This window comes from Pagrus pagrus, assembly GCF_965226575.1.
Source record: "Pagrus pagrus genome assembly, chromosome: 9".
Classification (NCBI taxonomy): domain Eukaryota; kingdom Metazoa; phylum Chordata; class Actinopteri; order Spariformes; family Sparidae; genus Pagrus; species Pagrus pagrus.
The window spans coordinates 30,901,929-30,926,964 of record NC_140193.1 but is presented as its reverse complement, the minus strand read 5'-3'; the positions used below and the strand labels follow the sequence as shown (position 1 = coordinate 30,926,964).

Sequence of the window (25,036 nt, the reverse complement as noted above, 5' to 3'; positions counted from 1 at the left end):
ATTGCACACTTAAAGATATACATTGTTACGTAGGAATAAAAGATGTTTTAAGAAAATAATATAGTGAACAAACTAGAAATGAAACAACTGTGCTCCATGTGGATAGGCACGTGTCTGTGTGCATGCATTTTTCATGACAGGGTATGCATTGGCTCAGAGCTGTGAAAATGTATGAGTACATGTATGTTTGTGAATGCATTGTGTTGTCGATGCCGTTGTTTCCTTGGTGTGAATACACAATGAGGCAGTGTTGCTGTAGTGCGGAGAGGGAGCACCTTGAGGTCCACGTGAGGGAGCGCTCAGCCCAACCCACACCCTAAACTCATTACAGACTCTGCAGGGACACACCGCCTCTCTCACTGACTCACTCACTGTTATTGGATTGGCTCGCTTATTACTGTCCACTTTAAATCCATGAAATGAATCTCAAGGAAATTCAGATTGGCATTGAATTGTGCACTTGCATCCGCGGTACATCAGCGCTCTGATTTGTTTTGTAGTTAATATCAACTGTTTACACAAAGCTGCAGACAATAACTGAGCCAGCATGTGTATGTGTGTTGGAGGAAGTGAGCAGCTGTGACAGTTCTGTTCCACCTCCTCTGCTATTGTGCTGCAGGTCCCATTGGATACAGGATCTGTGTGGATCTGTGTGTAAACAGTGACAGGTTCATCCTTGGTGGTTGCCTCAATAACAACTAATGAGGCTTGCGATTACATGTTCTCATCAGTCAAAGTTATAAATGCTGATCATAGAGCCTTGTCATAGAACTTGTCATTACACCAAAACACACAAATATTTGATTTATTAAGCTCTGAAGGTCAGTCATCAAGAGAGGTTTTCCACACTTGAGGGGTGCCTTGAGCCATTTTTGGAAACAGCCGTTTCTGTTTCCCCTGGCAACCAATCTTATCACTACCCCGTTCCAGACACAAGATACACACATACATAGACACACACACATGGACACAGTACACCAGCAGAGAGACAGGATGATGTATGTCCAAAGGGATCAATTTGCCCATGTGCATGCACATAACCAACAATGCACACGTGGACATGCACACACACACTAATCCTTGCAGCTCCAGGTGAAAACCTATATTGTGATTAACAGCTGAGAAAAACATACAATTCTCTGAGGAGAGAAAAGCAAAAGAAAGAAAGAAAGAAAGAAAGAGGGAGTAGAACAGATTTACTCTTGTTGTACATGTGGAAGGATTGTAAATGGCTGATGAGAGTTACATGTAAATGTGTACTGCAAACACACACACTCAAGCATCTGAGGTAACTTTCTCTCTGGTTCATCAATTTGGGAGTTTAAAAGAGGAGGAATGCTTATGTAATTAGCTTAAAATATAAATGGATGTCAAGGAAAGGACAATAAGAACACACAAGCATATTAAACAGAGATATGAGATTATTTTGATTCAGTCTTTTTGTCTTAGACGTGCTGTTCAGTACTCAGACATAACCAGATTGTGATCCGAGGTCTATAATAGTAAGAACTTGATTGAGTAAAAAAATAAGATTTAAAAAACACAAACTACAATGGCACCCTGTTGAGCGCATACCTCCATATCTCCATTGTGTGTGGAAGAATAAAAGGTTGATAAGAATAGCAACAATGTTGAAGTCGAGCAGAAATTAAAAATGCCATTTTTAACCATTTAGATAACATCAACACACACAGTGTGCTACTATTTAACAATATATGGCAAAAAAAATAAATAGATAGGCACTCAGTAGAGCCCAACAGTCCCCTTTAATTCAATCAAGCCTAACCCAATATCAAATAAAACATATAGATGTCCGCTAGATTTGGAAATTAATGAAAATGTTGAAAAACACCTTATCTCACAATGTTAAAGAAAGTGAGTAAACTATTCCTGGATCCATTCTTTATCCAGATCCACACCAAAAGTAAATGAGGTCTATTCTTGGCTGAAACCCATCCTCCACCCAACAGATCAGTAGAATTGCTAAAATATTGTAGATCTGCTTCATCTAAGATTACGATCCATGGACAGTTTGGTATATGCCCTCTCAGATAAGTCGTATGTGCATTCACACATACAGATGCATGAATTTGTGATGGGGTAGTCAAATACTTTTTATGTTCTGTGTTGTAGGATACTGCATCCAGGTTTTACCACGTTTTCTCAACTTGCAGTCGTCAAACCACTTTCTTCCTCTGGGCCTTTTTGCACCTCTGACACTGGTGCCCCTTTATGTAACAGGTTTCTACTGAAAACGACTATCTTGCTGCTTCATGTTACTTTGAAGCATGAATGCATGAATGGACACACTGTAAATGATAGAAAGGGCCAAGAGGACAAAAACAAAAAAAAATATTATATACACTCTCTTAATAAAGTAGATTTGTCATCTGTATATATTTATATTTTTATTTTTTTACCAGTGGATGTGTGTTTAGTCTACAGGATGTGTGGATTGCGCAGTCATACATTTATCCAATTATTGCAAAAATGGGTGTAATTGAAGAATAGAAGGAACCTTATATCAGCTGAATATATGGCTTCAAATTACGATGAATAGTTGGTCTGAAATGGTCAGTCAAATAATCAATGAGCGCTTTGTAAGAGAATAAGAAACACAAATAATTGTACAGCACGAAGTGATACTGACAATAAACAGACCAGAGAATGGGAGATTCATCACGCTCCAAAGTTTTTTTATTATTTGCATTCATAAAAATAAAGGATTCCTCATCTTGTAAAGTACTGTAATAGGTACATAATGTAAAAAAGGGGGGGAATGTATTACCATCACCCTACTACTGCACTGTCCTCACTGTTGTTTTGTCTATGTTTAGGGTCACATTGAGGTTCTGTATGTTTTGCGTTCATGCAGTTTGTATTAGAGATGCAAGATATGGGAGAATTGATTAGAAATGTAGAGTTGAAAGTTGAAACAGTGAGCAAGAGAGAAGCAGTCAGTGTAATGACTTTGTCTGTCCTCTGTAATATAACAGCAGTAAGGAATATTGAACTACAGTATTTAGCTCTACAATACCAGACAACAGAGCAGCAGTGCCTGTACCTTTCTGTTTCCTTTGTCCTTTTGCCTGAATACATTTTTCTATGTGTACCTGTAACAGGCCACAGCAGGTCCAGCCTAGTGTATCTAATTGAAGCAGCCAACTAATTACACTGTAAAATTTTAAAGTTGGCTTTACTTAAAAAAAAACTCCAGGTAAAGTAGACCATTCAATATAACATGTACAAGCTAAAAAGTTTAAACAACTTAAAATTATTAATCTACTTTACTTGGTAATTTTGAGGTAATTGGTTTCCTCAATTGTTTTAAGAAAAGTCACATTGTCAGATTTTACAGTGTACATATTAAAGAGAGATAACTTATTATTCACTGAAAAAAGTTTCCAAAACTATCAAAAATCCCCCACAAAAAGAAAAATAAAGAGGATTTTTTATGACTCCATGAGGTTTTCTTAAATTCTATCACTGATCTTATTGATGAGCTGATAACATTACAATATTATTTCCTGACTTAAAGACCAAATCACAATGTCTGGGTAGAAAACCCCCTTCACATACAACTTAATTCTATTTTTTTCATGATGTTATTTCAAAGTATATACATGTAATTCACCTAAAATTCATGTTTGATGGTTTCGTATCTCATTAATAACAACACTTTCACTAACTTAAAGTTGGAGTCCTAATTTACCTGTTGGGCCCCAGACTGAAGAAAATGACAGCTTCACTTTACCCTAAACAAGCAGTTAGTCCAAGATGTGGTTATTGGGTATATCAAAGGTGCTAGCAAAGCAACACAGTACGGAGAATAAGCACAGTAGAAATGTTGGATAGTTCATACCACTGTGTTTTACTACTGTATATATCTTTAAACATTACAGTTAAGGCTGAAAATGACAACAGAAGCGAACAAGTTTGCACATAAGTTCAGAACTCTGTTGCTTTCACACTTCCAGGATGGTTAACAGGCCTGCATCAGATCTGAGTTAGCTGGGCTGCAGCTGACCACGTCAGTGGTTTAGAAAAGTCCCACAAAATTGAAAAGTTGCAGTGACACAAAGCCTGACACCATTGACAAAAGTGCATATTTGGTGGGTTTCAGAAATATCCTGCACAGTGTTAAAATCAGTTAGATTTGTTCAATTTTAGCGCAGTAATGATATGTTGTCTGATGAGACAATCCACTTAAATTATACAACAACAAGAAGCTGTGTCAGTCCTCTTTAAATACAAAGGACATTAAAAAGGGACATCTGTGTTTGGTAACCTGTGTAAGACTATAATTAATCATAAATGGCATTCCTCAAGAAGGGAAAGAAACATCAGCATTACTGCTAGTACATGAATATTTATTAGTGTGATATTGTAGTGTGTGTGTGTGTGTGCCTCACTTCTCTCTCTGAGGTGAATAGCGTTAACATAAGGACATGGTGAGAGAGACAGAGATGGGGAGAAAGAAGAGATGAGGGAGCATCAATAAGTGATGGGGTGTTGAAAGGGTGCTGTATGTCTGTAGGGTTATCTACCGGGAGACTATCCTTTAAACACACATACACACTCACACACAGAGAGAGGACAAGAGAGGGGGAGGCAGTGGGGGAGAGAAGCTCTTAGCCTTTACTGAGGCGCTTCGCCTGTCAGCATATATCTGCCTCAAAGCAACATGAAGAGCTAAGAGCGAGAGAAAGAGAGGGCTGAGAGGAAAAAATGCTTGAGCGAAGGAAAAGACTAACTAGAAGGTGTTAGAGGATGAGTGAGCTAGAGTTAATGAGAAAGAGAGAGAGAGAGAGTGAGAAAGAAAGAAAGAGGGAGGGGGCTTCTCATCCTTCTCCTCCCTTAAAGACAGAGCGGACCACTCTCTCTTTTCTCAGTGGCACCGCAGGCTGAGGAGGAAAACACCAAAAACATTTCTCTCTTTCTTTTTCGCTACAGTATCGGTCTCACTCACTCACTCTCCCTCCAGGTGATCACTCCGTTCCGCAGGCTCATCCTCTGTGCCGAGAACAGGAAAGAGATGGAGGACTGGATCAGTTCGCTGAAGTCCGTCCAATCCAGAGAGCACTACGAGGTAAGAATCCCTTTCCAAATCAACATCTAGACAGATCCATATGAGTTTGAAGAGATCGAGGAGAGCGTGTTAAGAGATAGCGCTGCAGGAACAGTAGATCTGTGTTCAGGCGTGTCCTGTTGTGGAGCGATGTTGTTATGAATATTCCTACCTGAGGATGTTCTGATAAGTGAATGTATCCTGTGAGTGTGTTTTGGTTATTACAGAAAAAGTATACACAGATTAGTGACGAGCCCAGATAGGTGTGTAAAGTGAAATGGGAATAAGAGTTGCATGTTGTGTGGCAACACAACAGAAATGAACAAGTTTGCAACACACAAGCACACACATGGATGAACATGTGCAGTCACAGGTGCCCAACTCTACAGTTAGAGATACAGTAGAGAAGACACACACACACACACACACATACAGTGTAACCTGTGTTAAAACTAGGTGTTGTGTACATTGATACTCACGCACACAAGAAAAGACATGTTGGCTGTCACAAAGCACTTGTCTGATTCCGCAGCAGCCCGAGTCTTTTACCCCTTATGACTCACCGATAAACAGGGAGTGATTGTGTCCGCTGTCCAGTGTCTTATAACAACACTCGGTTTAATGCTCCTCTTTATTATCCAAAACAGTGTTTCTGGGAAAATGTAGAAAACTGGCCAACAGTACAACTGTCACCATTTTTTTCATCAAAACGTCGGTACCTGTTTATAATATTCCGCTGTCAGCGAAAGATGCACAAAGAGTATAAATCTGGGCTCTGTGTTGACAGTGATGGGTTGCGGCCAGCGCAGGGAGAAGGAGAACGCAGGAAGAAAGCAGTACTGCATTTTAATGGCTTTGATTTGGGAGGGAAATCTTATATAAGACCCCATCCCTCACCTCTTTACTGCACTGCAATGCAGCAGCTCCCCCAGAACTCACACACCATTGGGTACACATGTGCCAATGGTGTGCCCCTGCCAAGATGTCAACACAACAACATTTTTAATTACTGCGTTCTCGGATTTAGCACTGTAAGACTCTGAGCATCCCAATTTCATTAGCACCTGTTACAATTGTACTTATGAAACACAAACTGTATCCAGGGCTACGCCAACTGCTGCAGACGCAACGCCCACACGTGTACAGTACTCACATTAGCTTTTGCTCCACAGTGGGCTCCCTCCATACACTAATGTGTACAGAAGCATCTCATTTTCCTGACCAGGTGTCTCTTTTATAAAGCAGAGCACACTAATGACCGTCAGCTAGTAGAGTCCTGATGTTTGTCCGGCTGTCTTCTTCCCTTGTGCCAGGCAGTTACCTAGGCGTCCTCATGAGACTCCTTTAGAGCAGGAAAACCTGACCTCAGGGGGGAAAGAGAATTGTTATCATGGCAAGCTAATACACAAGGAATCAATTAACTTAATATCAAAAGGTGTTGGTTAGAGTCTACTGCTGGAAACAGGTGGACAAATGTTTTGCATGATCTTTTCTGTATATTTTTATTTTTCATGTTAAAGGAGCGATTTGTAGGATATGGCCAGAATTTTAGCATAAAACACTCAAAAATGACCTAACATTATCAACAGAGCGTGAAGAACAACAGTGTTGACGTTACGTCAAAGACTTCTCATCCATGGTGTCATAGTCATGGTCGGAGCCGCTGTAGATCACCTCAGTGCTGTATTCACTGTCTTGAAACTGGCATCTGTAGATCTCAGATCAGTCTGTGTTAAGTCCCAGCCTGGTGTCCAGCCTTGTTCACTGAGAGGCAGTCGAGGTTGGTTGTGACCCCTCACATCATCCGAGGTAGTGTGGAGGCAGTCCAATAAGCCCTGGCTAACTGAGCTGCTTGCTAACGGGAGCTAGTTGCTATAGCCAAAGATCGCTAAAGCAAAGAGTAACAAGTCTAGTAAAGTGAGCAGTTACCTTTGAATTCTGGCCATTTCTTACAAATTACAACTTGAAACAACTGAGCTCCTTGTAAATAGAATGAAACTTTCGGTTGAAGTAAGTCATTCATATGTCAAATGTTATATTTTATTCTTGCTTTTCTGTGACAATCATCCCAGTGCTGCCAACCTGTTTTAACCTCTCCTTTGTCAGACAGCACAGTTTAATGTGGAACATTTCTCAGGGATGCACAACTGGTACGCCTGCTCCCATGCACGGCCCACCTTTTGCAACGTCTGTAAAGATAGCTTGTCCGGGGTCACGTCACACGGCCTCTCCTGTGAAGGTAGGTAGCACACAACAACACTACACATTCTGTCAAACATAGGAATGCCAAGTTGCTAATTTGTTTTTGGACAAGTATGCAGACTGTGTTTTCTTACATAACACCCTTTCCATCCATGGCCTTTTGAAGCAACTCTCACTCATTTCCCTACCTCATTACTGACTCAGAGATGGACCTCCTACTCTCTGTTTAAACAACAGACATACTGTAGCATTGCAGCCAGTCATTTGGTACAGCAAGCCTGGGAGTTGGCAGCTCTATATGTACTATGGGAAGGTATATGACTATGTTGTTTAAGGACTTGTGAGTCATTGAAGTGAGAAAATTCTTGCCTGTCTGTCCAAGTGGAGCAGATTGTTAATACCAGCGTCAAACGCTTTGGGTTGTTGAGTGGGATGACCATCAAACTGGAAGCTTGAAGTCGAGGGAGTGATAAACTTAGTGGTGAACTTCCATTAGCACTGCACAGACTTAGGAATATATGTCAGTCTGTATCCATATGCTTTTATGTCATGCTGTGTGTTAGATAAGCATTGACTCAAGCTATTTGAATATTATTTTAGCATTCCACGTCTCTCCATGTACCCACGACAGGGAAAAAAACTATTAATGGCTCCTGTGAATGACGCTACATCTTCTCACCTTATCTGTGAAAGAACAGTGGAGTGAGGTGTTAAGGGGAAGGGGGTCGACATGGGAGGCAGACACTATTTTCTGCTTTGGTTTAGCTGGTATAGGATGTCAGTGACAGGCAGCAGACCTTAATGAGCACCATCTGCATATTCTCTCGCTCTAATTTTGCGAATGTTCCCCTGTGAGCGTGTTCATCCGTCCGTGCATGCATGTGCATACAGTACATGTGTGCCCGGTTCAGTGTGTACGTGTGAGGCCAGTAAGAGCCTCTCCATGCTTATTATTCTCTACAATGGGACCCTCTAATATCCAGAGCAGAAGGCAAAATAAAAGACATGGAGAGATAACAGACCAGGTCATTACAGCAGCATCTAAATAGGTTTAGATAACAAGAGATCACATGAACTAGTTGCTACACACATATACAAACCTTTAGCAAACAATAGGCAGATGCAATTGTGTTTGCAGGGTTTCATTCAGGGCAATAATCATAATATTATGACAAACTTTTTAAATGTTTATTTTTTTCACATTTAATATTATTATACAGCACTCAGATTAAGCTGTAGGTCCATATTGAGTACAGAAGTTATTTGGTACAGTCCAATAGGAGCCTACTGATGTCTGACTCAGAGTACCAGCGAATAAGAGGCAGTGATAAGGGGATGACTGGCCATGACAAGGGAAAAAAGTATGTGAGAAAGAGGGAGAGAAAAAACAGACAGAAGAGAGTGTCTCTATTAAAAGTCGAGAGCAGCCAGCCAAACAGTTTCACAGCAATCAGCGCAGCTTAAATTTCCCTTCGATTTCCTGCGCAGGATGGTCGCTGGGGATTGATTTGTGCTACCTCGCCACAAACATACACAAACTCTTCTGCCTTTCTGTCTCTATTTCACCCTCACACAAACACACATAGGCCTACACACACAGTGTTTTCTTCCAGTTTGGTTTGTGAATGCTCAGGGTACCCTGGCCATTAACAGGCAGTGGTATCATGTCCTCTGAATTCTCTTAATGTTCTGCTAATGCTCTCTAACAGCTTTTAGCGGTAAGCTAGATTGAAATATCAATTGTTGCTCCCGGATATGACTTTGACTTAGTTTGTATAGCTGTGTAGACTGTCTACTGACTAAAGTGTGTGTGTGTGTGTGTGTGTGTGTGTGTATGTGTGTGTGTGTGTGTGTGTGTGTGTGTATGAGCAAGGGTGTGGTGACTACAAGTAAAATGTCTCATCCTTAATGGAAAAAGTGGCGAGAGCTCTCTCCATCTGCCGATCCTTACAGGAAACATTCATGCTATATTGACATGACATTTTTCTGATTCAGATTTGTGTAACTGCTTCTCCTGCTATTACCGTGGCTAGCTTCTCATACCTATTGTGTGAGCCTTAGCTTGAATATGACAGGACGGGCGTTAAAGTTTTAGAAACTGATGTACACGATCTCTGTTTATATCTGAATATCTTTGGTGAAAATAAACACTTACTGTTACTTCAGCCATTTTGAAGGAATAGTTAAGCATTTTTGGAAGTATCTGCTTTTATGTTGACAGATGAAAAGAAAGGTACCACTCTCATATCTGTTTTAAAAAGAAACTGGAGACGGTTAGCTTAGCTTTGCGTTGAGACTGGAAGCAAAGATGCCATGCTGTGTCCAGGTCCAAGGTGAAAAAAGACAGATAGATACTCAATTTTTGGCGCTAATGCAGATACCAACATTAGGCCATAAAAACATTCAGATATATCAGCCAATATTATTACATAACACTATACTGATGCCTCATATATGTTGTTATTAACACATACATATGTAATGGAGGTAGGATATTTAACAGGATTTTACAGTTAAAAAAATCACATTGTGCAGCATATACACCGATGCAATATATCTGTAATAGGCGAATATCATTACATATATATCCGATACATTGGTCGGACTGCAGTAAAACCTCCCTACAAGCACCTCTAAAGCGCTCTAAATTAACATTAGGTAGCTCCTTTGTTTATTCTGTACAAAGAACAAAATTAACAAAAACAGGTTATGGTTTTGCGAGGGTTATATAGTTCAGTAAGTCAGTGCAACTAGCCAAGAAATAGTCGGCCCATTACCACCTGTAATCCCACAATTTATCGTTTCTACACTTGAGTTTTTGTCCGGATTAAACCAAAAGAATACATGCGTGTTGATGAACTTCAGAGGCTGTGTTAGGTCAAGTGTGAATAAGACAATATTAATGTTTCTATAAGTGTTCCTATAAAAAACTGTAATTGGGGGTAGTAACTCCACAAGACTGGCGTATGGACGGTTAACTAGGCAGCAATTCTGTCATAAGTTGCTCTTTGTTATCTGGAAGCAGAACATTTTTGCAAACTTAAATATATTTGTAGATAAGAAAATCTTGTTACATTTTTCAGATTCCATTCAAAATTTTAGAAATGTGTGAATACTTTTTCTGATCTACTCAACTTTATTGTAAACTGGAATGAGGTCAAAACTACCACCACAGGTTCAGTCAGTTGTTATAAAGGATGCTGAGTGGTGTTGATGAATGAGTGGAAGGAAAAACATTCAGTACTGACCATGTGGTCTGCTTAGACCTTATTTGCTCGCTCTGCTAATGTGTTTAGGCACTGAGATGAGCTGCTGAGGATTAAAGGTGGACTGATCACATGTAACAGGCGTTTCCTTTCACCTGGTCACCTTTGCAGAGAGCAAAGTGACTGACCAGTACTACAGAAACACACACATATAGTACATTATGAGCACCAGAGGCTGTACATTACTGGTTTTAACACAGTAATCCAAACCATACAGCAGGTAGCTTTGACTATGGAGCTGGATCGGCTTGTTCGTGGTTTAGGTCTTTCTTAGACTTCCTGGTGCTGGTTACAGATAAATGGATTGAGTGGAGCTAATTCCTCACGCTTTGCTTCTGTCTGTCAGATATCTAAGTGCAGAACAGGCTTAGGGAGGTTAGCAATTACGTCCACTGACATCTCATTAGGGCCTGAACCATTAGAACACTGTACTTTGTGTGTCTGTTTCTGAGTCATGTATCAGTGTCCAGTGTTTCAGAAAAAGAAAAAAAAACCTTTATAAATTGACTTGTTACATTTTCTCAGTCACTCCCATCACACCATTAGAAATGTATTTATCATCACGATTTTATCATTGCTATTTACTTTCACACAATTTTTTAAGTTGTATTCTTTAAAGGGGCACTGTGTAGTTTTGGAGATGAAATTAAAACTCAGAGTGTTAATATTTACAATATTAATGAGGTAATAATACAAACTCAGAAATATAATTTTTTTCCACAAGTGAATGAACAAGCTGTTCTGAGAAGAAAATAAGGGCCCAGAACACTGTTTGAAGCTAGAAAGGTGGCAGGGTCCACCACATATAAACAAAGTAAAACAGTATAAACTGTGTTGTCCTTTAAGGTCAGTTTGTTTATTCAGTTTATTCAGTCATGGAAACAAAGAGAGTTTGATTATTTAGTTTGTTTAGATAGAATAAAACAATCAGTCAGTGAAGATCTTTCTCTTCTGATTAACTGCTGTTAAAGGTGCAAATAATCATCAGACTGATATGTGTGTTGACTGCTTTTTTCAGTGTGCAAATTCAAAGCCCATAAACGCTGTGCTGTCAGAGCCACTAACAACTGTAAATGGACAACCCTGGCTTCCATAGGGAAGGATATTATTGAGGATGAGGATGGGGTAAGTTTGTGTCTCAACTTTTATTCATTCATTCATTCTTAATTGAAAGGCATTCATGTTTGTAATGCATTAGGTTTTTGCATGCTGTAAATTAGAGGTTGACATATTCTGTAATAACGATACTTTGGAGCAGGAAAAAGTCCAGAGCCCAGGGCTGTTCAAAGTGGGGTCAGCAGGCCGAAGTTGGCCTGTCATTAGATTGAATTTTGCCCACCAAATGTTTCCAGCTGTAAAAGTTTGTTTTTTAAAAAATGTTTGTTTTATTTTGTACGAGGTAAAAATGCTCTTTAAATTATTTTTCTTTCCAAAGGCCAGAGTTACAGTTTGTGCAAGATGTCAGCCAATTAAAGAAACTTGGGATCCTGGTTCCATTTTGTATCTTTAAATTACAATATATCAGGTGTTTGTTTTTCACCTGTGGCCCACAAATACATATCTTTATGTATGTGAATTACTACCTATGCATTGCTGTTTTGGCAGTTTTCTGTATTTCCTTTAATTCATATTTTAAAATTGTTCAACACACAGTTGTATTTAAAGCTTTGATCTGTTTTTTGTATCTTTCCTTGTTGGCCTGAATATGTATGTTGCTGCTTTTCTGCATTTAAAGCACTTTGTCAACATTGTTTTTAGAATAGTGCTATAGAGATTAAATTATTCTTATTCTTATTGTTATTGGTCATCCGAGGGAAAAATATCACACCAAAAGTCAGTTATTCCAGTTGAGAAGCCTAATATGATAGATGGAGAAAACAGAGCATTGTGGTATTATCTCCAGAAATGCAACTTTTGTACTTGTTGTATCGGATCCCAACACACCCAACACTCTGAGCCATCGGACACTATCAGAGCCCAGTTCCACCGATACCAATAATTGTAAAACATCCTATCAAGGATTAATCAGCTGAAGCAATTAATCAGACTACATTTAAGGGGCTTGTAAAGCTCCCTGAAGCAAATGTGTGATGTGCCATATTGAGCAGTAGGAATAAAGTTGCCTTGACTTGACTAGGTTACTATACCTTTGGGAATTTGCCATCTCTGTTATCTGTGATGATTAAAATGAATGCAGACTTTTCATGAAGGAAAGAAAAAAGAAAATTCTTAGAAATATCCTGATACACTGACTTGTATGGGTTGTCCATAAGAAGAAGAGATTTGGCAATCAATAAAAGTGAGAAGAAATTATAAAAGTAGACAACGTAAAGTATTTCCCAATTCTTAAACTGTGCTTGTTTTCGAACTACAGATCGCCATGCCTCACCAGTGGTTGGAAGGTAACCTGCCGGTCAGTGCCAAGTGTGCCGTGTGTGATAAGACGTGTGGCAGCGTACTGAGACTGCAGGACTGGCGCTGCCTCTGGTGCAAAGCTATGGTAAGACTTCTGTCACATATGGATAATTATAAATGCTTATAACTGCTTGCACCTGTTGAATTACATTGGCATTATTAATAGGTTTCACACTATAGAAAAAGCTGATCAGTCAGCTCTGGCTTTGAGAGAAAGGGATAGGTGAGTGACCGGACAAGCAGCAATAAATGAATAGATGGTACAGGTCTACACCAGCAGCCTTCCCAACAACTTATTTCCTCAATCGGATTCCATTCTTCATTCATCCATTATTCCCTGAGAAAGGAATGAAAATGTAGAAAAACGCCCTATATCACAATGTTAAAGCCAGTGAGAAATATTCCAGCATCCGTCCCTTTATGCAGAGCCACACTTAAAGTTAATTGGGTCTACTCTGGGCCAAGACCCATCCTCCATCCAAGTTTTGTGGTAATCCATTCAGTAGTTATGGTGTAATTCTGCTGACAAACCAACGAACAGACACGGGTGAAAATGTGGCTGCGGGAGCTCTTGAATGCAGGCAGGTTCCTGACCATGCAAGGCTCTAAATGTGATTACAAAGATCTTGAATTGGATTCTGAATTTGATGGGCAGCCAGTGTAAAGACTTAAGATTGGTATAACATGAGACCTTTTGGCAGGCTTGGTCAGAAGCTTGACAACAGAAGTTTAGCAGCAGCACTTTAGACCACTTTCAATTGGTTTATGGAAGTCTTGCTAAGACAGGTGAAGAGAGAGTTACAGTAATCAAGATGCGAGGAAATAAAACACAATCATCTCCAGCTGAGCTCTTGTCAGAATGGGCCTGAGTTTAGCAATATTCCTCAGCTGGTAGAAACAGGAGCAAACCAAGTAATTTACATGTTGGTCAGGACTCAAGGCCTGACCCATTAAAACACCTAGATTATAGAGGGTAGGCTGAACAGACACGCCATCACCTTCAGGTCACCATCAATGGCAATGAAGCAGTGATGATCAGTGTTTTGTTTTTTTTTAAAAACACCATAACCAAAGGGAAATTGAAGCTGTACAGCTATATGAGAGAAAAGATTGAATCGTCCACAAACGTTTACGTTGTATTCTGTTGTTTTTCAAGGTGCACACAGCCTGTATGGACCTGTACCCCCGCAAGTGTCCTCTAGGTCAGTGCAAAGTCTCCATCATCCCCCCTACGGCGCTCAACAGCATTGACTCAGATGGTAGGCACCACACACATGGACACACACACACATACAATGCAATCACGCTGACTCACTCAAACGGTCAGAGGTTGATGCCAAACGGCACCTATGAGCAATTGTTACATGTCAGTGATGAACAAATGAGGTTATGTTTGGTGGGATGATGTCTCTCTAAACTTTGACCTTCTGCTCTGTCACATGGAGGGATGGTGGCAGGAGGGAGGAGAGGGAGCGTGTTGATACACACAATAATGCACACGCACAGACACACACACACACACACACACACACACACACACACACACACACACCACTTCCCTCCACCCACTTCTCTTGTAAACTGCTAGAGCATGGGCCAGAAAACAGAAAGAAAAAGACAATGTCATTATTTCCACTTTGGTCAACAGGTCTCAGCATCAAATCCATTCTTTCTTATGAGCTTCGTGCTGGTCATAAAAGTGTTCCAGTTAATTCAGGTTAAAAATAGCCGTAGGTGACAGACACACACCTTTCAGAAGGCTTAAAATAGAGACAAGATGTGTGTGTGAGAAGAATTATAATTGGAATCTTTCCTAACTTACTGTGAAAATGGACACACATGGTCACATCTCGTAAAAGCACAAGCACACAGACATCACAGAAGAGCTCTGCAAATGGCTTCAAAGCAAGCTGAGGCTCACTTCAGCTCTCCGTTTCACATAGTGTCTGGGTTTTTTTGTTCATATCTGATGACGACTGCCTGTGTGTGTGTATGTGTACGTGCGTGTGTGCGTGCATGTGTGTGTTTGCCAGAGCCCACATTAAACCCATTGTAGATGGAGATCAGCACCTGTGAGACAGACACAGATAAGCATGTGTGATTGGATTACTGTTGCAGAATCCAATGGCTGGGTCTCGTGCACACACACACATACGTACAGACACATATTGGGTACACACAGACCACTGAGTCTGTCAAACACCCGAAACTGGCATCGGCTAATTGGTAGATGGATAAAAGAGAGGCAGAGAAAGGGAGGATGGGGGATCCACATAAAGGGAGGAGGAGAAGACAAAAAGAAAAACAAGAAGGGTAAAATAAAAAAAGACCTATTTCTACCCCTCTCCTCCCCCCCCCCCCCCTCTCTCTCTCTCTCTCTCTCTCTCTCTCTCTCTCTCTCTCTCTCTGCATCTCATCACGTTCCAGGAGTTTGGTTATAATTGGCTGAGGGGCGGACTGTAACACGTGCTGGTGCTTTGTGACTCCCCCTCCCCTCCCCTCCTCCTCCTTCTCCTCCATTCACCCTCCCTCAATCCATCCTTTACTGACAAGATCAGAGAGAGAGAGAGAGAGAGAGAGAGAGAGACATACGAAGAGGAAAAAAATGAAGAGGGTTGACTGAGAGATTAAAGAGCAGAAGGAAGAAGTGAAGGAGGATGCAAGTGAGGGACAGGAAAAGAGGGAGTGCCAGGAGTAGACAGCAGACACACACACACAAATGCGGGAAGCCCTAATATGCATGAAGCTGTCAACACAGTGGTGGTGTACAGATTAGGCTATAAGCACAGAAACCTCTTGTTGCATTACCTCCCACAGATTAGTATATATGTGTGTGTGTATATGTGTGTTTATGAGTGTGTGTTTGTGCTCTACTACGAAGCAAAACACGTGTTTCTGGCATGTGCTGTTCTCCCATGAATTATTCCGCTCAGTTTCACGCACACACTGAGACTCCGGTGAGGTTGTTTAACGTTGACGGAGTCGTTTCACACGACTTTCTGCATCTAGCTTAAGATGTGCCCTGGATACCGGTTAGCAAGTGTTAATGCATGAATTCAAGCTAGTCAAGACTCAGTTTTATTATACGTATCACAAATCACAAATCATGGGCTTCAAAATCTGACAGACAATACCCACCGTCAGACATGCAATAGACAACATAGTAACATTCCAATATGGACAATCAGGATTACAAAGATAGATTGTAAACATGTGTGAAGTATGTGATCTAGGAGGACAATGTGCAACATCCAAACAGACCTGACCCACACGGTTTCCTCTCCGCCATGGTGACCAGAGGCCTGTACGGTGAAGCGAGTTCCACATACCCAGAATATGTTTCTGTTAGCTGACTTCACTGACCCTAACAATCACAATCATGCTAAGCAGTCACGCGAAGCTGGGTTTCAACTTGATAAGTCAACCCAGGGTTTCCACATCTAGCCATGAGCACATTCACATAAAAGCAGAGCTGTTTGCAACAAACGATCAATCACAAACTGGTCCACTGACAGCAGAGTGGAATATTTTATAGATGAAGAGCAAATTATTAGACAAATAGAAGAAGAATTAAAACAGATTAATCAAGTTTTAAAACACACAGTTGTAGCTGCCAAATGCAGCTTACAAAACTTCACTGACAGTGTGAATGCGTCAATTAATGTAAATTCATGTGTGCTTGACATGTATTCTCATGGTGTGTATTGTTGACAGTTTTAGCCTTATTCTTTCAGCTGCACAGCCCGTTGTGTCAACCGGACTTGGGGGGTAATAAAAAATGAATCATAACAAATACAAGGTATTAGTGTTTCAGTCTCAGTTGTAAGATAACATCAGTATAAACATGCACAATAAAATTGCTTTGATGTTGCTTGCAGCCAACACGACAAAAATGAAATGAAGATAGGAGGGTGGCCATCTTACACAAGAGTACACCTCTCACCGAGCTTCATGGGATTTTCTATGAATGACTATGCCTTTTCCCAGAGATTTGATTGGCCAGATGGTGGTGCTTTTATATGTATTGATCTGTTATCTCGAACATAATCTGACTTCACAAACACACAAGAGTTTGGTTTAATTCATTGATGAAATTTAGTTTGTAGTGCTCAGAGCATTCAACAGACACTCACTTTCTCTCTTTCTGTTGCCATTTCTCCTCAGGCTTCTGGAAGGCCACCTGTCCCCCATCATGTGCTAGTCCCCTCCTGGTCTTTGTCAACTCCAAAAGTGGCGACAACCAGGGAGTGAAATTCCTACGACGCTTTAAGCAGCTCCTCAATCCGGCTCAAGTCTTTGACCTGGTCAACGGTGGGCCTCACCTTGGGTGAGGACACAAACTGACATAGTGCCTGAAATTCTTATGTGTATGGATGCAGACACATAAAACATTCATAAATATATGCATGTACTGCATTATTTACTGTAGTTGTAATCTAACCCTACAGAATAATGAATACTGTAAGCATGTGTGTATTTTTGTCAGTCTGCGCCTGTTTCAGAAGTTTGACAACTTCCGGATCCTGGTGTGTGGAGGGGATGGGAGTGTGGGCTGGGTCCTCTCAGAGATTGACAAACTAAATCTTCACAAACAGGTACTGTAATGAAATTGTGATGTCAACAAAAACAGCATTGAGCTAAGCCTTAAATATTACCAGTAGGATTGTTATTTTTTGTATTATCCTGTATTGAATTAACTGCACATGCTTTCTGTCATAAACATATTAGGTAGATAATCCTGCTAATGAATGCAAAAATTGCCAGAATAGAGTAAGCCACAAGTAGATAGAAACTGAAAACGTGTCCTTGGTCAATGTGCCAGTTGAGCTTTTTGCCTTTGCTCCTGGCCAGCTTACATAGAGACATACACTCATTCTACACAGTCAGGCATGCATGCACACACACACACACACACACACACACACACACACACAGACCTCATTTTGAGTGCAGCAGGCATGCATTCCCTGATGCCAAGTAAACCCTCTGCATGCGTTTCAGTGCCAGCTGGGGGTGTTGCCCTTAGGCACGGGCAATGATCTGGCACGCGTGCTGGGCTGGGGCCCATCGTGTGACGACGACACCCAGCTGCCTCAGATCCTGGAGAAGTTGGAGAGAGCCAGCACCAAGATGCTGGACCGCTGGAGCATCATGACCTACGAGATTAAGATCCCACCCAAACACAGCTGCCCCACCACGCCTGAGGGAGCTGACAACTGCCAGGTACTCACAGGAGTTGACAGATATTCACACACATCAGTAGACACAATCAAACCCAGCAGGGCTTCCAGACAGACAGACAGACGTGAGCAGGAGGTAGTTGAGCACATGCAGGAAATAGGAAATAGACATTTTTAATTCAAATTCAACTTAGTTTAAGGGCACACAACCTGTCTCGTATATAGTATACTATACTATATATTATAATAAACTGATGCAGGTTTCAAGTACTGATGAGAGCAATGTGCTTTCAACTGTAGTGTTTTCTCTTGTTTTCTAAACACTAACACATTTCATGCATACTCTTAACATTTTTTCTGTGTGTTCTTTCTCCAGTTTCACATTTCAGCTTATGAAGACTCAGTAGCTGCTCACCTCACTAAGATCCTTAACTCTGAGCAGCACTCTGTGGTCATCTCCTCTGCCAAGTAAGCAGCATGACATCAGACCGTCTGACTAAAATCAACAGAAAATAACCAACTACAACAGTGGCAAACAAACAAACAAACAATTTTTATCACTGACATTGTTCTATCACAAATACACAATACTCAAATTTTTGTGTGTACTTTATTTTAGTTCAGTCTTACTTAATATTCCATTCATAATGCTGTTTTTAAATGTGCTATACAAATAATTCTTCTTCTTTTTCTTCTTCTCCTTCTTATTATTACTATTGGTTTAAATGCTGAAAGCTGTTATTCAAGTCATGCAGTTTGGCTCCCAACTTAACACATACAGTATTTTGCATCCTTCAAACGCACCCTAGTTTTACAACTATTCATACTCCTTCGGCTGCTACTTCAAACAAAGTTTAGTGTCGGCTTTTCAACAAAAGTTGGAATGTTTGGAATCCTTCATACATGTTTAGTATCATTCGAATTTAAAGCCATCAGTGCAGTTTTCACATCAGATATTCAACACCCAGCATTCACACTGCAGTTTCTACAGAAATTGCCTTCTCCAGCTCTAGTTATTGTAATTATCATCACTTGTAGGTAAAGCCATGGTGTTGGAATTCTTAAAGGTGATACTGTGCTATAAGTTGTCTTGTAAACAATTAATACTGATATAGTTATTAAAACACAATAAGATAAATAATGAAATTGCAGAGTTGAAGATGAGAAAGGACTGTACAAAAAAAGGCCAATTTGAAAAATGTTTGGACCATCTGCCTCTTCTTTACAAAAGCAGCAAGAGCTCTGATTAACCTTGTCTTTTCTTTGTCATATAATTCAAGAAACACTGAAGTCTTCTTCCTGTTTCTTAGGATCCTGTGCGAAACGGTAAAGGATTTTGTTGCCAAAGTGGGGAAAGCCTATGAAAAAAGTGCAGAGAACGCTGACGAGTGTGACACGATGTCTCTCAAAGTAAGCCTCAAAAACAATGCAGTTAACATCCATCATCTGCCTGTGCTGAGAGTCGACTCCCTGTATATTAAATTTCTGCTATTTTTGCCATGCTCTGACTGCTGCCACAGCACTCTGTCTAGCCTTTGTTTGTCTCCTCTCCTCTGTGCCCACAGTGTGCCATCCTGAATGAGAAACTGGACTCCCTCCTCCAGACCCTCAACACAGAGTGCCAGGCTCTACCTCAACACCCCCACTCCACTCCTCCTATTGTAGAGGAGGAGCAGGAGGAGGAGGAAGAGGAGGAGGCCAGCGAGGAGAGCCTGACAGAGCTGAAGGAGAAGCTGGAGGAGGAGGAGACGGAGAAAGGACACCAGCTGTTCAAAAGCAGGGAGCAGCTTATGCTCAGGGCCAACAGTCTGAAGAAAGCTGTGCGACAGATCATAGAACAGGCTGTGAGAGGTAACACATACTGAGTTATGGAGGGAAAACCCACCTAAATCCAGTCTACACAATGTTTTCTGTGAAGGAAACTGCTCATTTCAGACAAGCATATGTTTTGAAATCGTGTTTGGAGATTGTTTAAGAGCAGGTTTTTGCTAAGGCAGAAATCAGCACTTAAAAGCAATATTGCTTTTGTTAATCCAGACGATTATCTGCCTTATAATGATCTCAGTTGCTATGTCATTGGACACTATATCACTGTATTTTATTTTATCACAACATCACTATTTAGGAAATGCAACACACAGAAACAGAAACTGGTAGAAGCGTATTGTACATACATTGTGGCATGAAATGCATAATGCTCTGTCTTTATCCCTCCGTGTTTCATCTTTAGTGGTTGATGAGCAGAACGCCCATACAGAGGAGACCGAGCTGCCCTCTCCCCTGGAGTTCAGAAAGGACAGCGAGGAGGAGAACAGAGACAGTGAGAAGGATGAGGATACCAAGGAACTGGAAGCAGTACCATGTAAGTGCACAACTGTTCTGCTTCTGCTGCTTCAACCCTGTTTCATGTCTCTGACCTGTCTGGCCTGGTCCCATTGCAAATCTGTGATCTGTGACCTGCAGGCAACCCCTCTACCTCCTTGGCCCTGATGCATTTCCATCCTGGGCCATTTCCAAAACACTTAAGTTGTCCAGCTTTGCCTGTTTGATTTCCAAGTCTTCCACTTTGCCAGCTGGTGTTGTTCTCAGTGACTGTCTCTTCAAAGACACTTTCTTTAATTCAGTGGTAATTTTGGCAGCTATTTTAGATTTAGTCTTTGTCTAAGTCTGTAGATTAAAATGCTTATTCGTTTTGGTCACATTTTATTCATTTTTATCCTTCACAGTTTAAGTCTAGTCTAGTTTTATTCATTGAAAAGTGCAGTGTGATCAGACTATAGACATTACAGATGCAACATGTGATGTGCATTTAGACACATTTTCCCCACATGTTTCACTCAGCAACAGAACATGTTAAATCAATTCACTTGTCTGAACACAACGTTTACTTATCCGGGACAAGTTACATTGTCAAGCCCATCGTGGCTCGCTAGCAAATTGGTTGATATACTGTAGACGACTGCACAGTACATTGACTTAACATAAGAACCATTTATATGCTGATAACAGCATATTAACAATGGGACAGTACAGTTAGCTAACTCACCATTGCATTTATAGCAGCAACTAGCTGGGGCATGGGGGTGAGTAGATAATGACTGAGTTTTCATTTTAGGATAAATCTATCCTTTTTTTCTTATAATACATTGTAATTTGATCTAATTTAGTAATCAATCTTTAAATTTCTTTGTGTCAAAATGAATAAAGCTCTACTGCGTAAAAGTCCCCATTTCTGATGTTAGAAGTCTTTAAACCATCCACTGAACCTAACACTGTCTTTTTACTTTATACTTGCAATTACCTTTCTGCAAAATGTAAACACATTTAATTTACTCTAATAACCATATTCCTACGTAAAACCTACCTCGGCATGGGACAAAATATATCACATACCTTTATACTTACCTGCAATTATTGAATAAGAAATTGATTATTTGTCTCAAAATCAGTCTTAAATTTGATTGAAAATACCTGCCGACACCCTGTATCAGTATTTGAGGCCTCAGTTGATTAAAACATATTCCTTCCCTTCTTGAACTGAGAGAGCAGACATTGCTCCAGTGTTCCCATTAGTCAGGTAAACATAAGAATAGACAAAGATATGAAAGCCAGTATTCTTCTCCTCTTAATAATAGAATAATGTTATTGTAGAAAAAATGTTAAAGAAGTTTATTCTACTTTGAAGTAAATCGATGCAACAGTTTTATCACACAGAATTTAAATGTTGCCACCTTGTGGATATTGGACTCCCTGCACCACAGAGAACCAGACACACAGCTAATGGAAAAAAGTACTGCTGACGCAAATCATGTTTCCTGTCATAAATAAGCTCAAGGATTAGTGGTAAAAGTGCATGGAGAAACTGTGCTCTCCTGTGATATCCCACCTCTTGCACCAGACTACGCTGATTATCTCTCTATCTTCAGTCTCTTCACCAGTCAACTTCTTGAATAATACATTATTGTACCTGTCCAAACTGTGTTGGCTGGGCGGCGATAAAGCCTATGTGTGTCTGTTGCATATGTGTCTGAATGTGCGAAATGTGGACACACATGCATGTCACTCTGTGTAAATGTCTAGTGTGCCTCGGTGAGTGTGCGCGCATTGGCCACAGGATGTGTTATTGTCTTAGGGGCAGAAGTTCTTCCTGTTTATCATGAGGCTGCTTCCTTCCTTCCACACATTTTCCAGCCGGTGGAAGACTAGGAGGTATCAGTCAAACCCTCTGCTTTGTATCCTCTCCTTGTTTCCTCATAATGCCTCCTTACTTCTTCCTGACCTGGACACAAATTAAATAAACACACTGAGCGACCAGAGGATGTGAACAGAAGGGATAGTTTCTTGTGGTTTGTTCAGATCCATCAGTAAATGTCTGAAAATCCTGCACGTATTTGTATGCCCATAGAGGATTCACGTGATGTCAGTGTGTGCAAAGTTGCTATGTGGCAAACACGCAGTGTTCAGAAGCAGTCATTGTGCGTTGACATGGAAAAATGCATAACTACTGAAAGCTAAAAAGAAGAGAGGCAGCATGAAGCTGTACTTGCTCAGGGCTGTGTAACATTACCTTACTGAGCACGCAGATTAGCAGTCAGCCAGAATACATGTTAAATCCTCATGATTTTGATATGGCTGATAAATCCAATGTCTATTTCAAAACAACAAAAGGCACCCGACGAATCCTTCAGAGTAAAAGCATGATCTTCACAAATATAAACTGACTAATATTAAGAGCTGCGGTGGTTTTAGACACGTTGTAGGGCTGCAACCAACAGTTATTTGCATTATCATTCGATCTCCTGATTATTTTCACGATTAATCGATTAATCATTTAGTCTAAAAAAATGTGAAAAATGCTTGTTACAATTTCCCAGAGCCAAAGGTGATGTCTTCAAACAGTCCAATACCCAAAGACTCTTTATTTATTTATTTATTTATTTATTGTCATGAATGACAAAGAAAAGATTATCGATTATCAAAATAGTTGGCAAATCATTTTCTTTCAACAGACTAAGGAAATAATTGACTAATCATTGCAGCTCTAGTACATTGGACACTTTATTCTCATAATGTCATAACTGGGGGATGTACCTGTATATCTAACTTCAAATATTTTTTTCCTAAATTAACATAACTTAATGCATATATACTTTCATATTTCCGTGCTTTCATTCTGAAGTCCTACTCTTCAGTGTAATCTTAATCAATGGTGTGTATCAGCTGTGTATAAATAAGAGTGTGTGTTGAAGACATTTGTTTGTCTTCCTCCCTGGATCACAACCCGACTCGTTCATGACAGCTGCAGTGAGTTTTGTCATGCCCTCTGGTGGAATGAGAAGGTGGAATCACATTAAAAAGTGATGCCATTGTCTTCCCATCATTGCATATGCCAGGAATATGTAGCTAAAATTTGAGTGGAACAAAACCATGACCATTCTTTCTGTGTGTGCAGCTGCTAAGAGTCCCTGTTCTCCAACGGAGAGGAGGGTGAGCCGCAGCACCCAGTCCTGTGGCTCCTTCACCATCACCCCCTTCACCACCAGCAAGGAGAACCTCCCTGTACTCAACACACGCATCATCTGTCCTGGTAAACACACAGAAGACAAGTCATTATACTGTATATTTCAAAACATGCATACAAGTTTTATTCCTTCACCTGACCTTAACTAAACAAACAAGAACAGGATCACTTGGACATTTCAACTTCAGCACATGTGACAGATGTCTGTGTGTGTGTGTGTGTGTGTGTGTGTGTGTGTGTGTGTGTGTGTGTGTGTGTGTGTGTGTGTGTGTGTGTGTGTGTGTGTGTGCGCGCACGTGCAGGCTTGCGGGCGGGTTTGGCTGCCTCTATCGCTGGCAGCTCCATCATTAGCAAGATGCTGCTGGCTAACATCGACCCCTTCGGTGCCACACCCTTCATTGACCCCGACCTCGACTCACTGTAAGAGCTGTCACTCTCAGTTCGCCTCCTCCCATTGTCAAGTTCTACTGTGTTTTCTCATCCTTCTCTCTCCATCCATGTGCAAATCTGCATCCATATCTGGCCCTCTATTTTTCCTTGATGTATCATTTGTGATTATTTATTTGTGAGTTTAACTGTTTGTTTGATGTGTGGCTGTTTATCCACTCAGAGAGGGCTACATGGAGAAGTGTGTGATGAACAACTATTTTGGCATCGGCCTGGATGCCAAGATCTCCCTGGAGTTCAACAACAAGCGAGAGGAGCATCCAGAGAAATGCAGGTGAGACACATTTCACGTTCACCCAGGCATCTCTCAGCCACAAGCAACAGATATTTTCATTCAGTCAGCCATCAGGGGAATGTTGTTGTTATTTTATCAGTGAAAGCTGCTCCATTGCCTCCATTTGTATTTACAAAGCATGTCGTGTGATGGAAGTGTCCAAGCTCCCAAGTCACTGACTTTCAGTAGGCTGATGTTCATATTCATTCTTACATTCAACAGGTAATGATTAGTCAAGCTGACATTGCTCATTTTTGCAAGTCCTCACTCTTTAAAGGAGCACTCTGTAGTTTTGGGGAAGACATTTTAATCAGTAGAGAAAGATCTTCATTGACTGATATTTTATGCCTAAACAAATTAAATAAACAAACTCTCTTTGTTTCCATGACTGAATAAACTGAATAAACAAATTGACCATCAAGGACAACACAAAATATACTGTTTTACTTGTTTACATGTGGCAGACCCTGCCATCTTTCCAGCTTCAAACAGTGTTCTGGGACCTTATTTTTCTCTGAGAACAACTTGTTTATTCACTTATGGAAATATAAATATTTCTGAATTTGTATTATTACCTCAGAGATCTAATTTCTTCTCCAAAACGACAGTGTCCATTTAAAAGAAATATAATCACTGTAGGCTATAATCCACTATAAATGCTTA

At 40.5% G+C, this 25,036-nt stretch overlaps 1 protein-coding gene across 10 annotated transcripts in view; it reads left to right on the top strand.

The window, feature by feature from the left end:
* dgkh (diacylglycerol kinase, eta) overlaps positions 1-25,036 on the top strand; it is a 66,205-nt gene that overhangs the window by 22,178 nt on the left and 18,991 nt on the right. For all 10 annotated transcript variants that reach the window (XM_084361901.1, XM_084361905.1, XM_084361904.1 and 7 more), the window contains 15 exons: positions 4,985-5,089; positions 7,175-7,307; positions 11,555-11,661; positions 12,911-13,036; positions 14,108-14,210; positions 17,116-17,278; positions 17,438-17,546; positions 17,953-18,174; positions 18,508-18,599; positions 19,442-19,541; positions 19,697-19,982; positions 20,362-20,493; positions 23,584-23,718; positions 23,955-24,072; positions 24,263-24,373. In XM_084361901.1, coding sequence (XP_084218027.1) covers positions 4,985-5,089; positions 7,175-7,307; positions 11,555-11,661; positions 12,911-13,036; positions 14,108-14,210; positions 17,116-17,278; positions 17,438-17,546; positions 17,953-18,174; positions 18,508-18,599; positions 19,442-19,541; positions 19,697-19,982; positions 20,362-20,493; positions 23,584-23,718; positions 23,955-24,072; positions 24,263-24,373 — 2,042 coding nt within the window. The remainder of the gene's footprint in view (positions 1-4,984; positions 5,090-7,174; positions 7,308-11,554; positions 11,662-12,910; positions 13,037-14,107; positions 14,211-17,115; positions 17,279-17,437; positions 17,547-17,952; positions 18,175-18,507; positions 18,600-19,441; positions 19,542-19,696; positions 19,983-20,361; positions 20,494-23,583; positions 23,719-23,954; positions 24,073-24,262; positions 24,374-25,036) is intronic.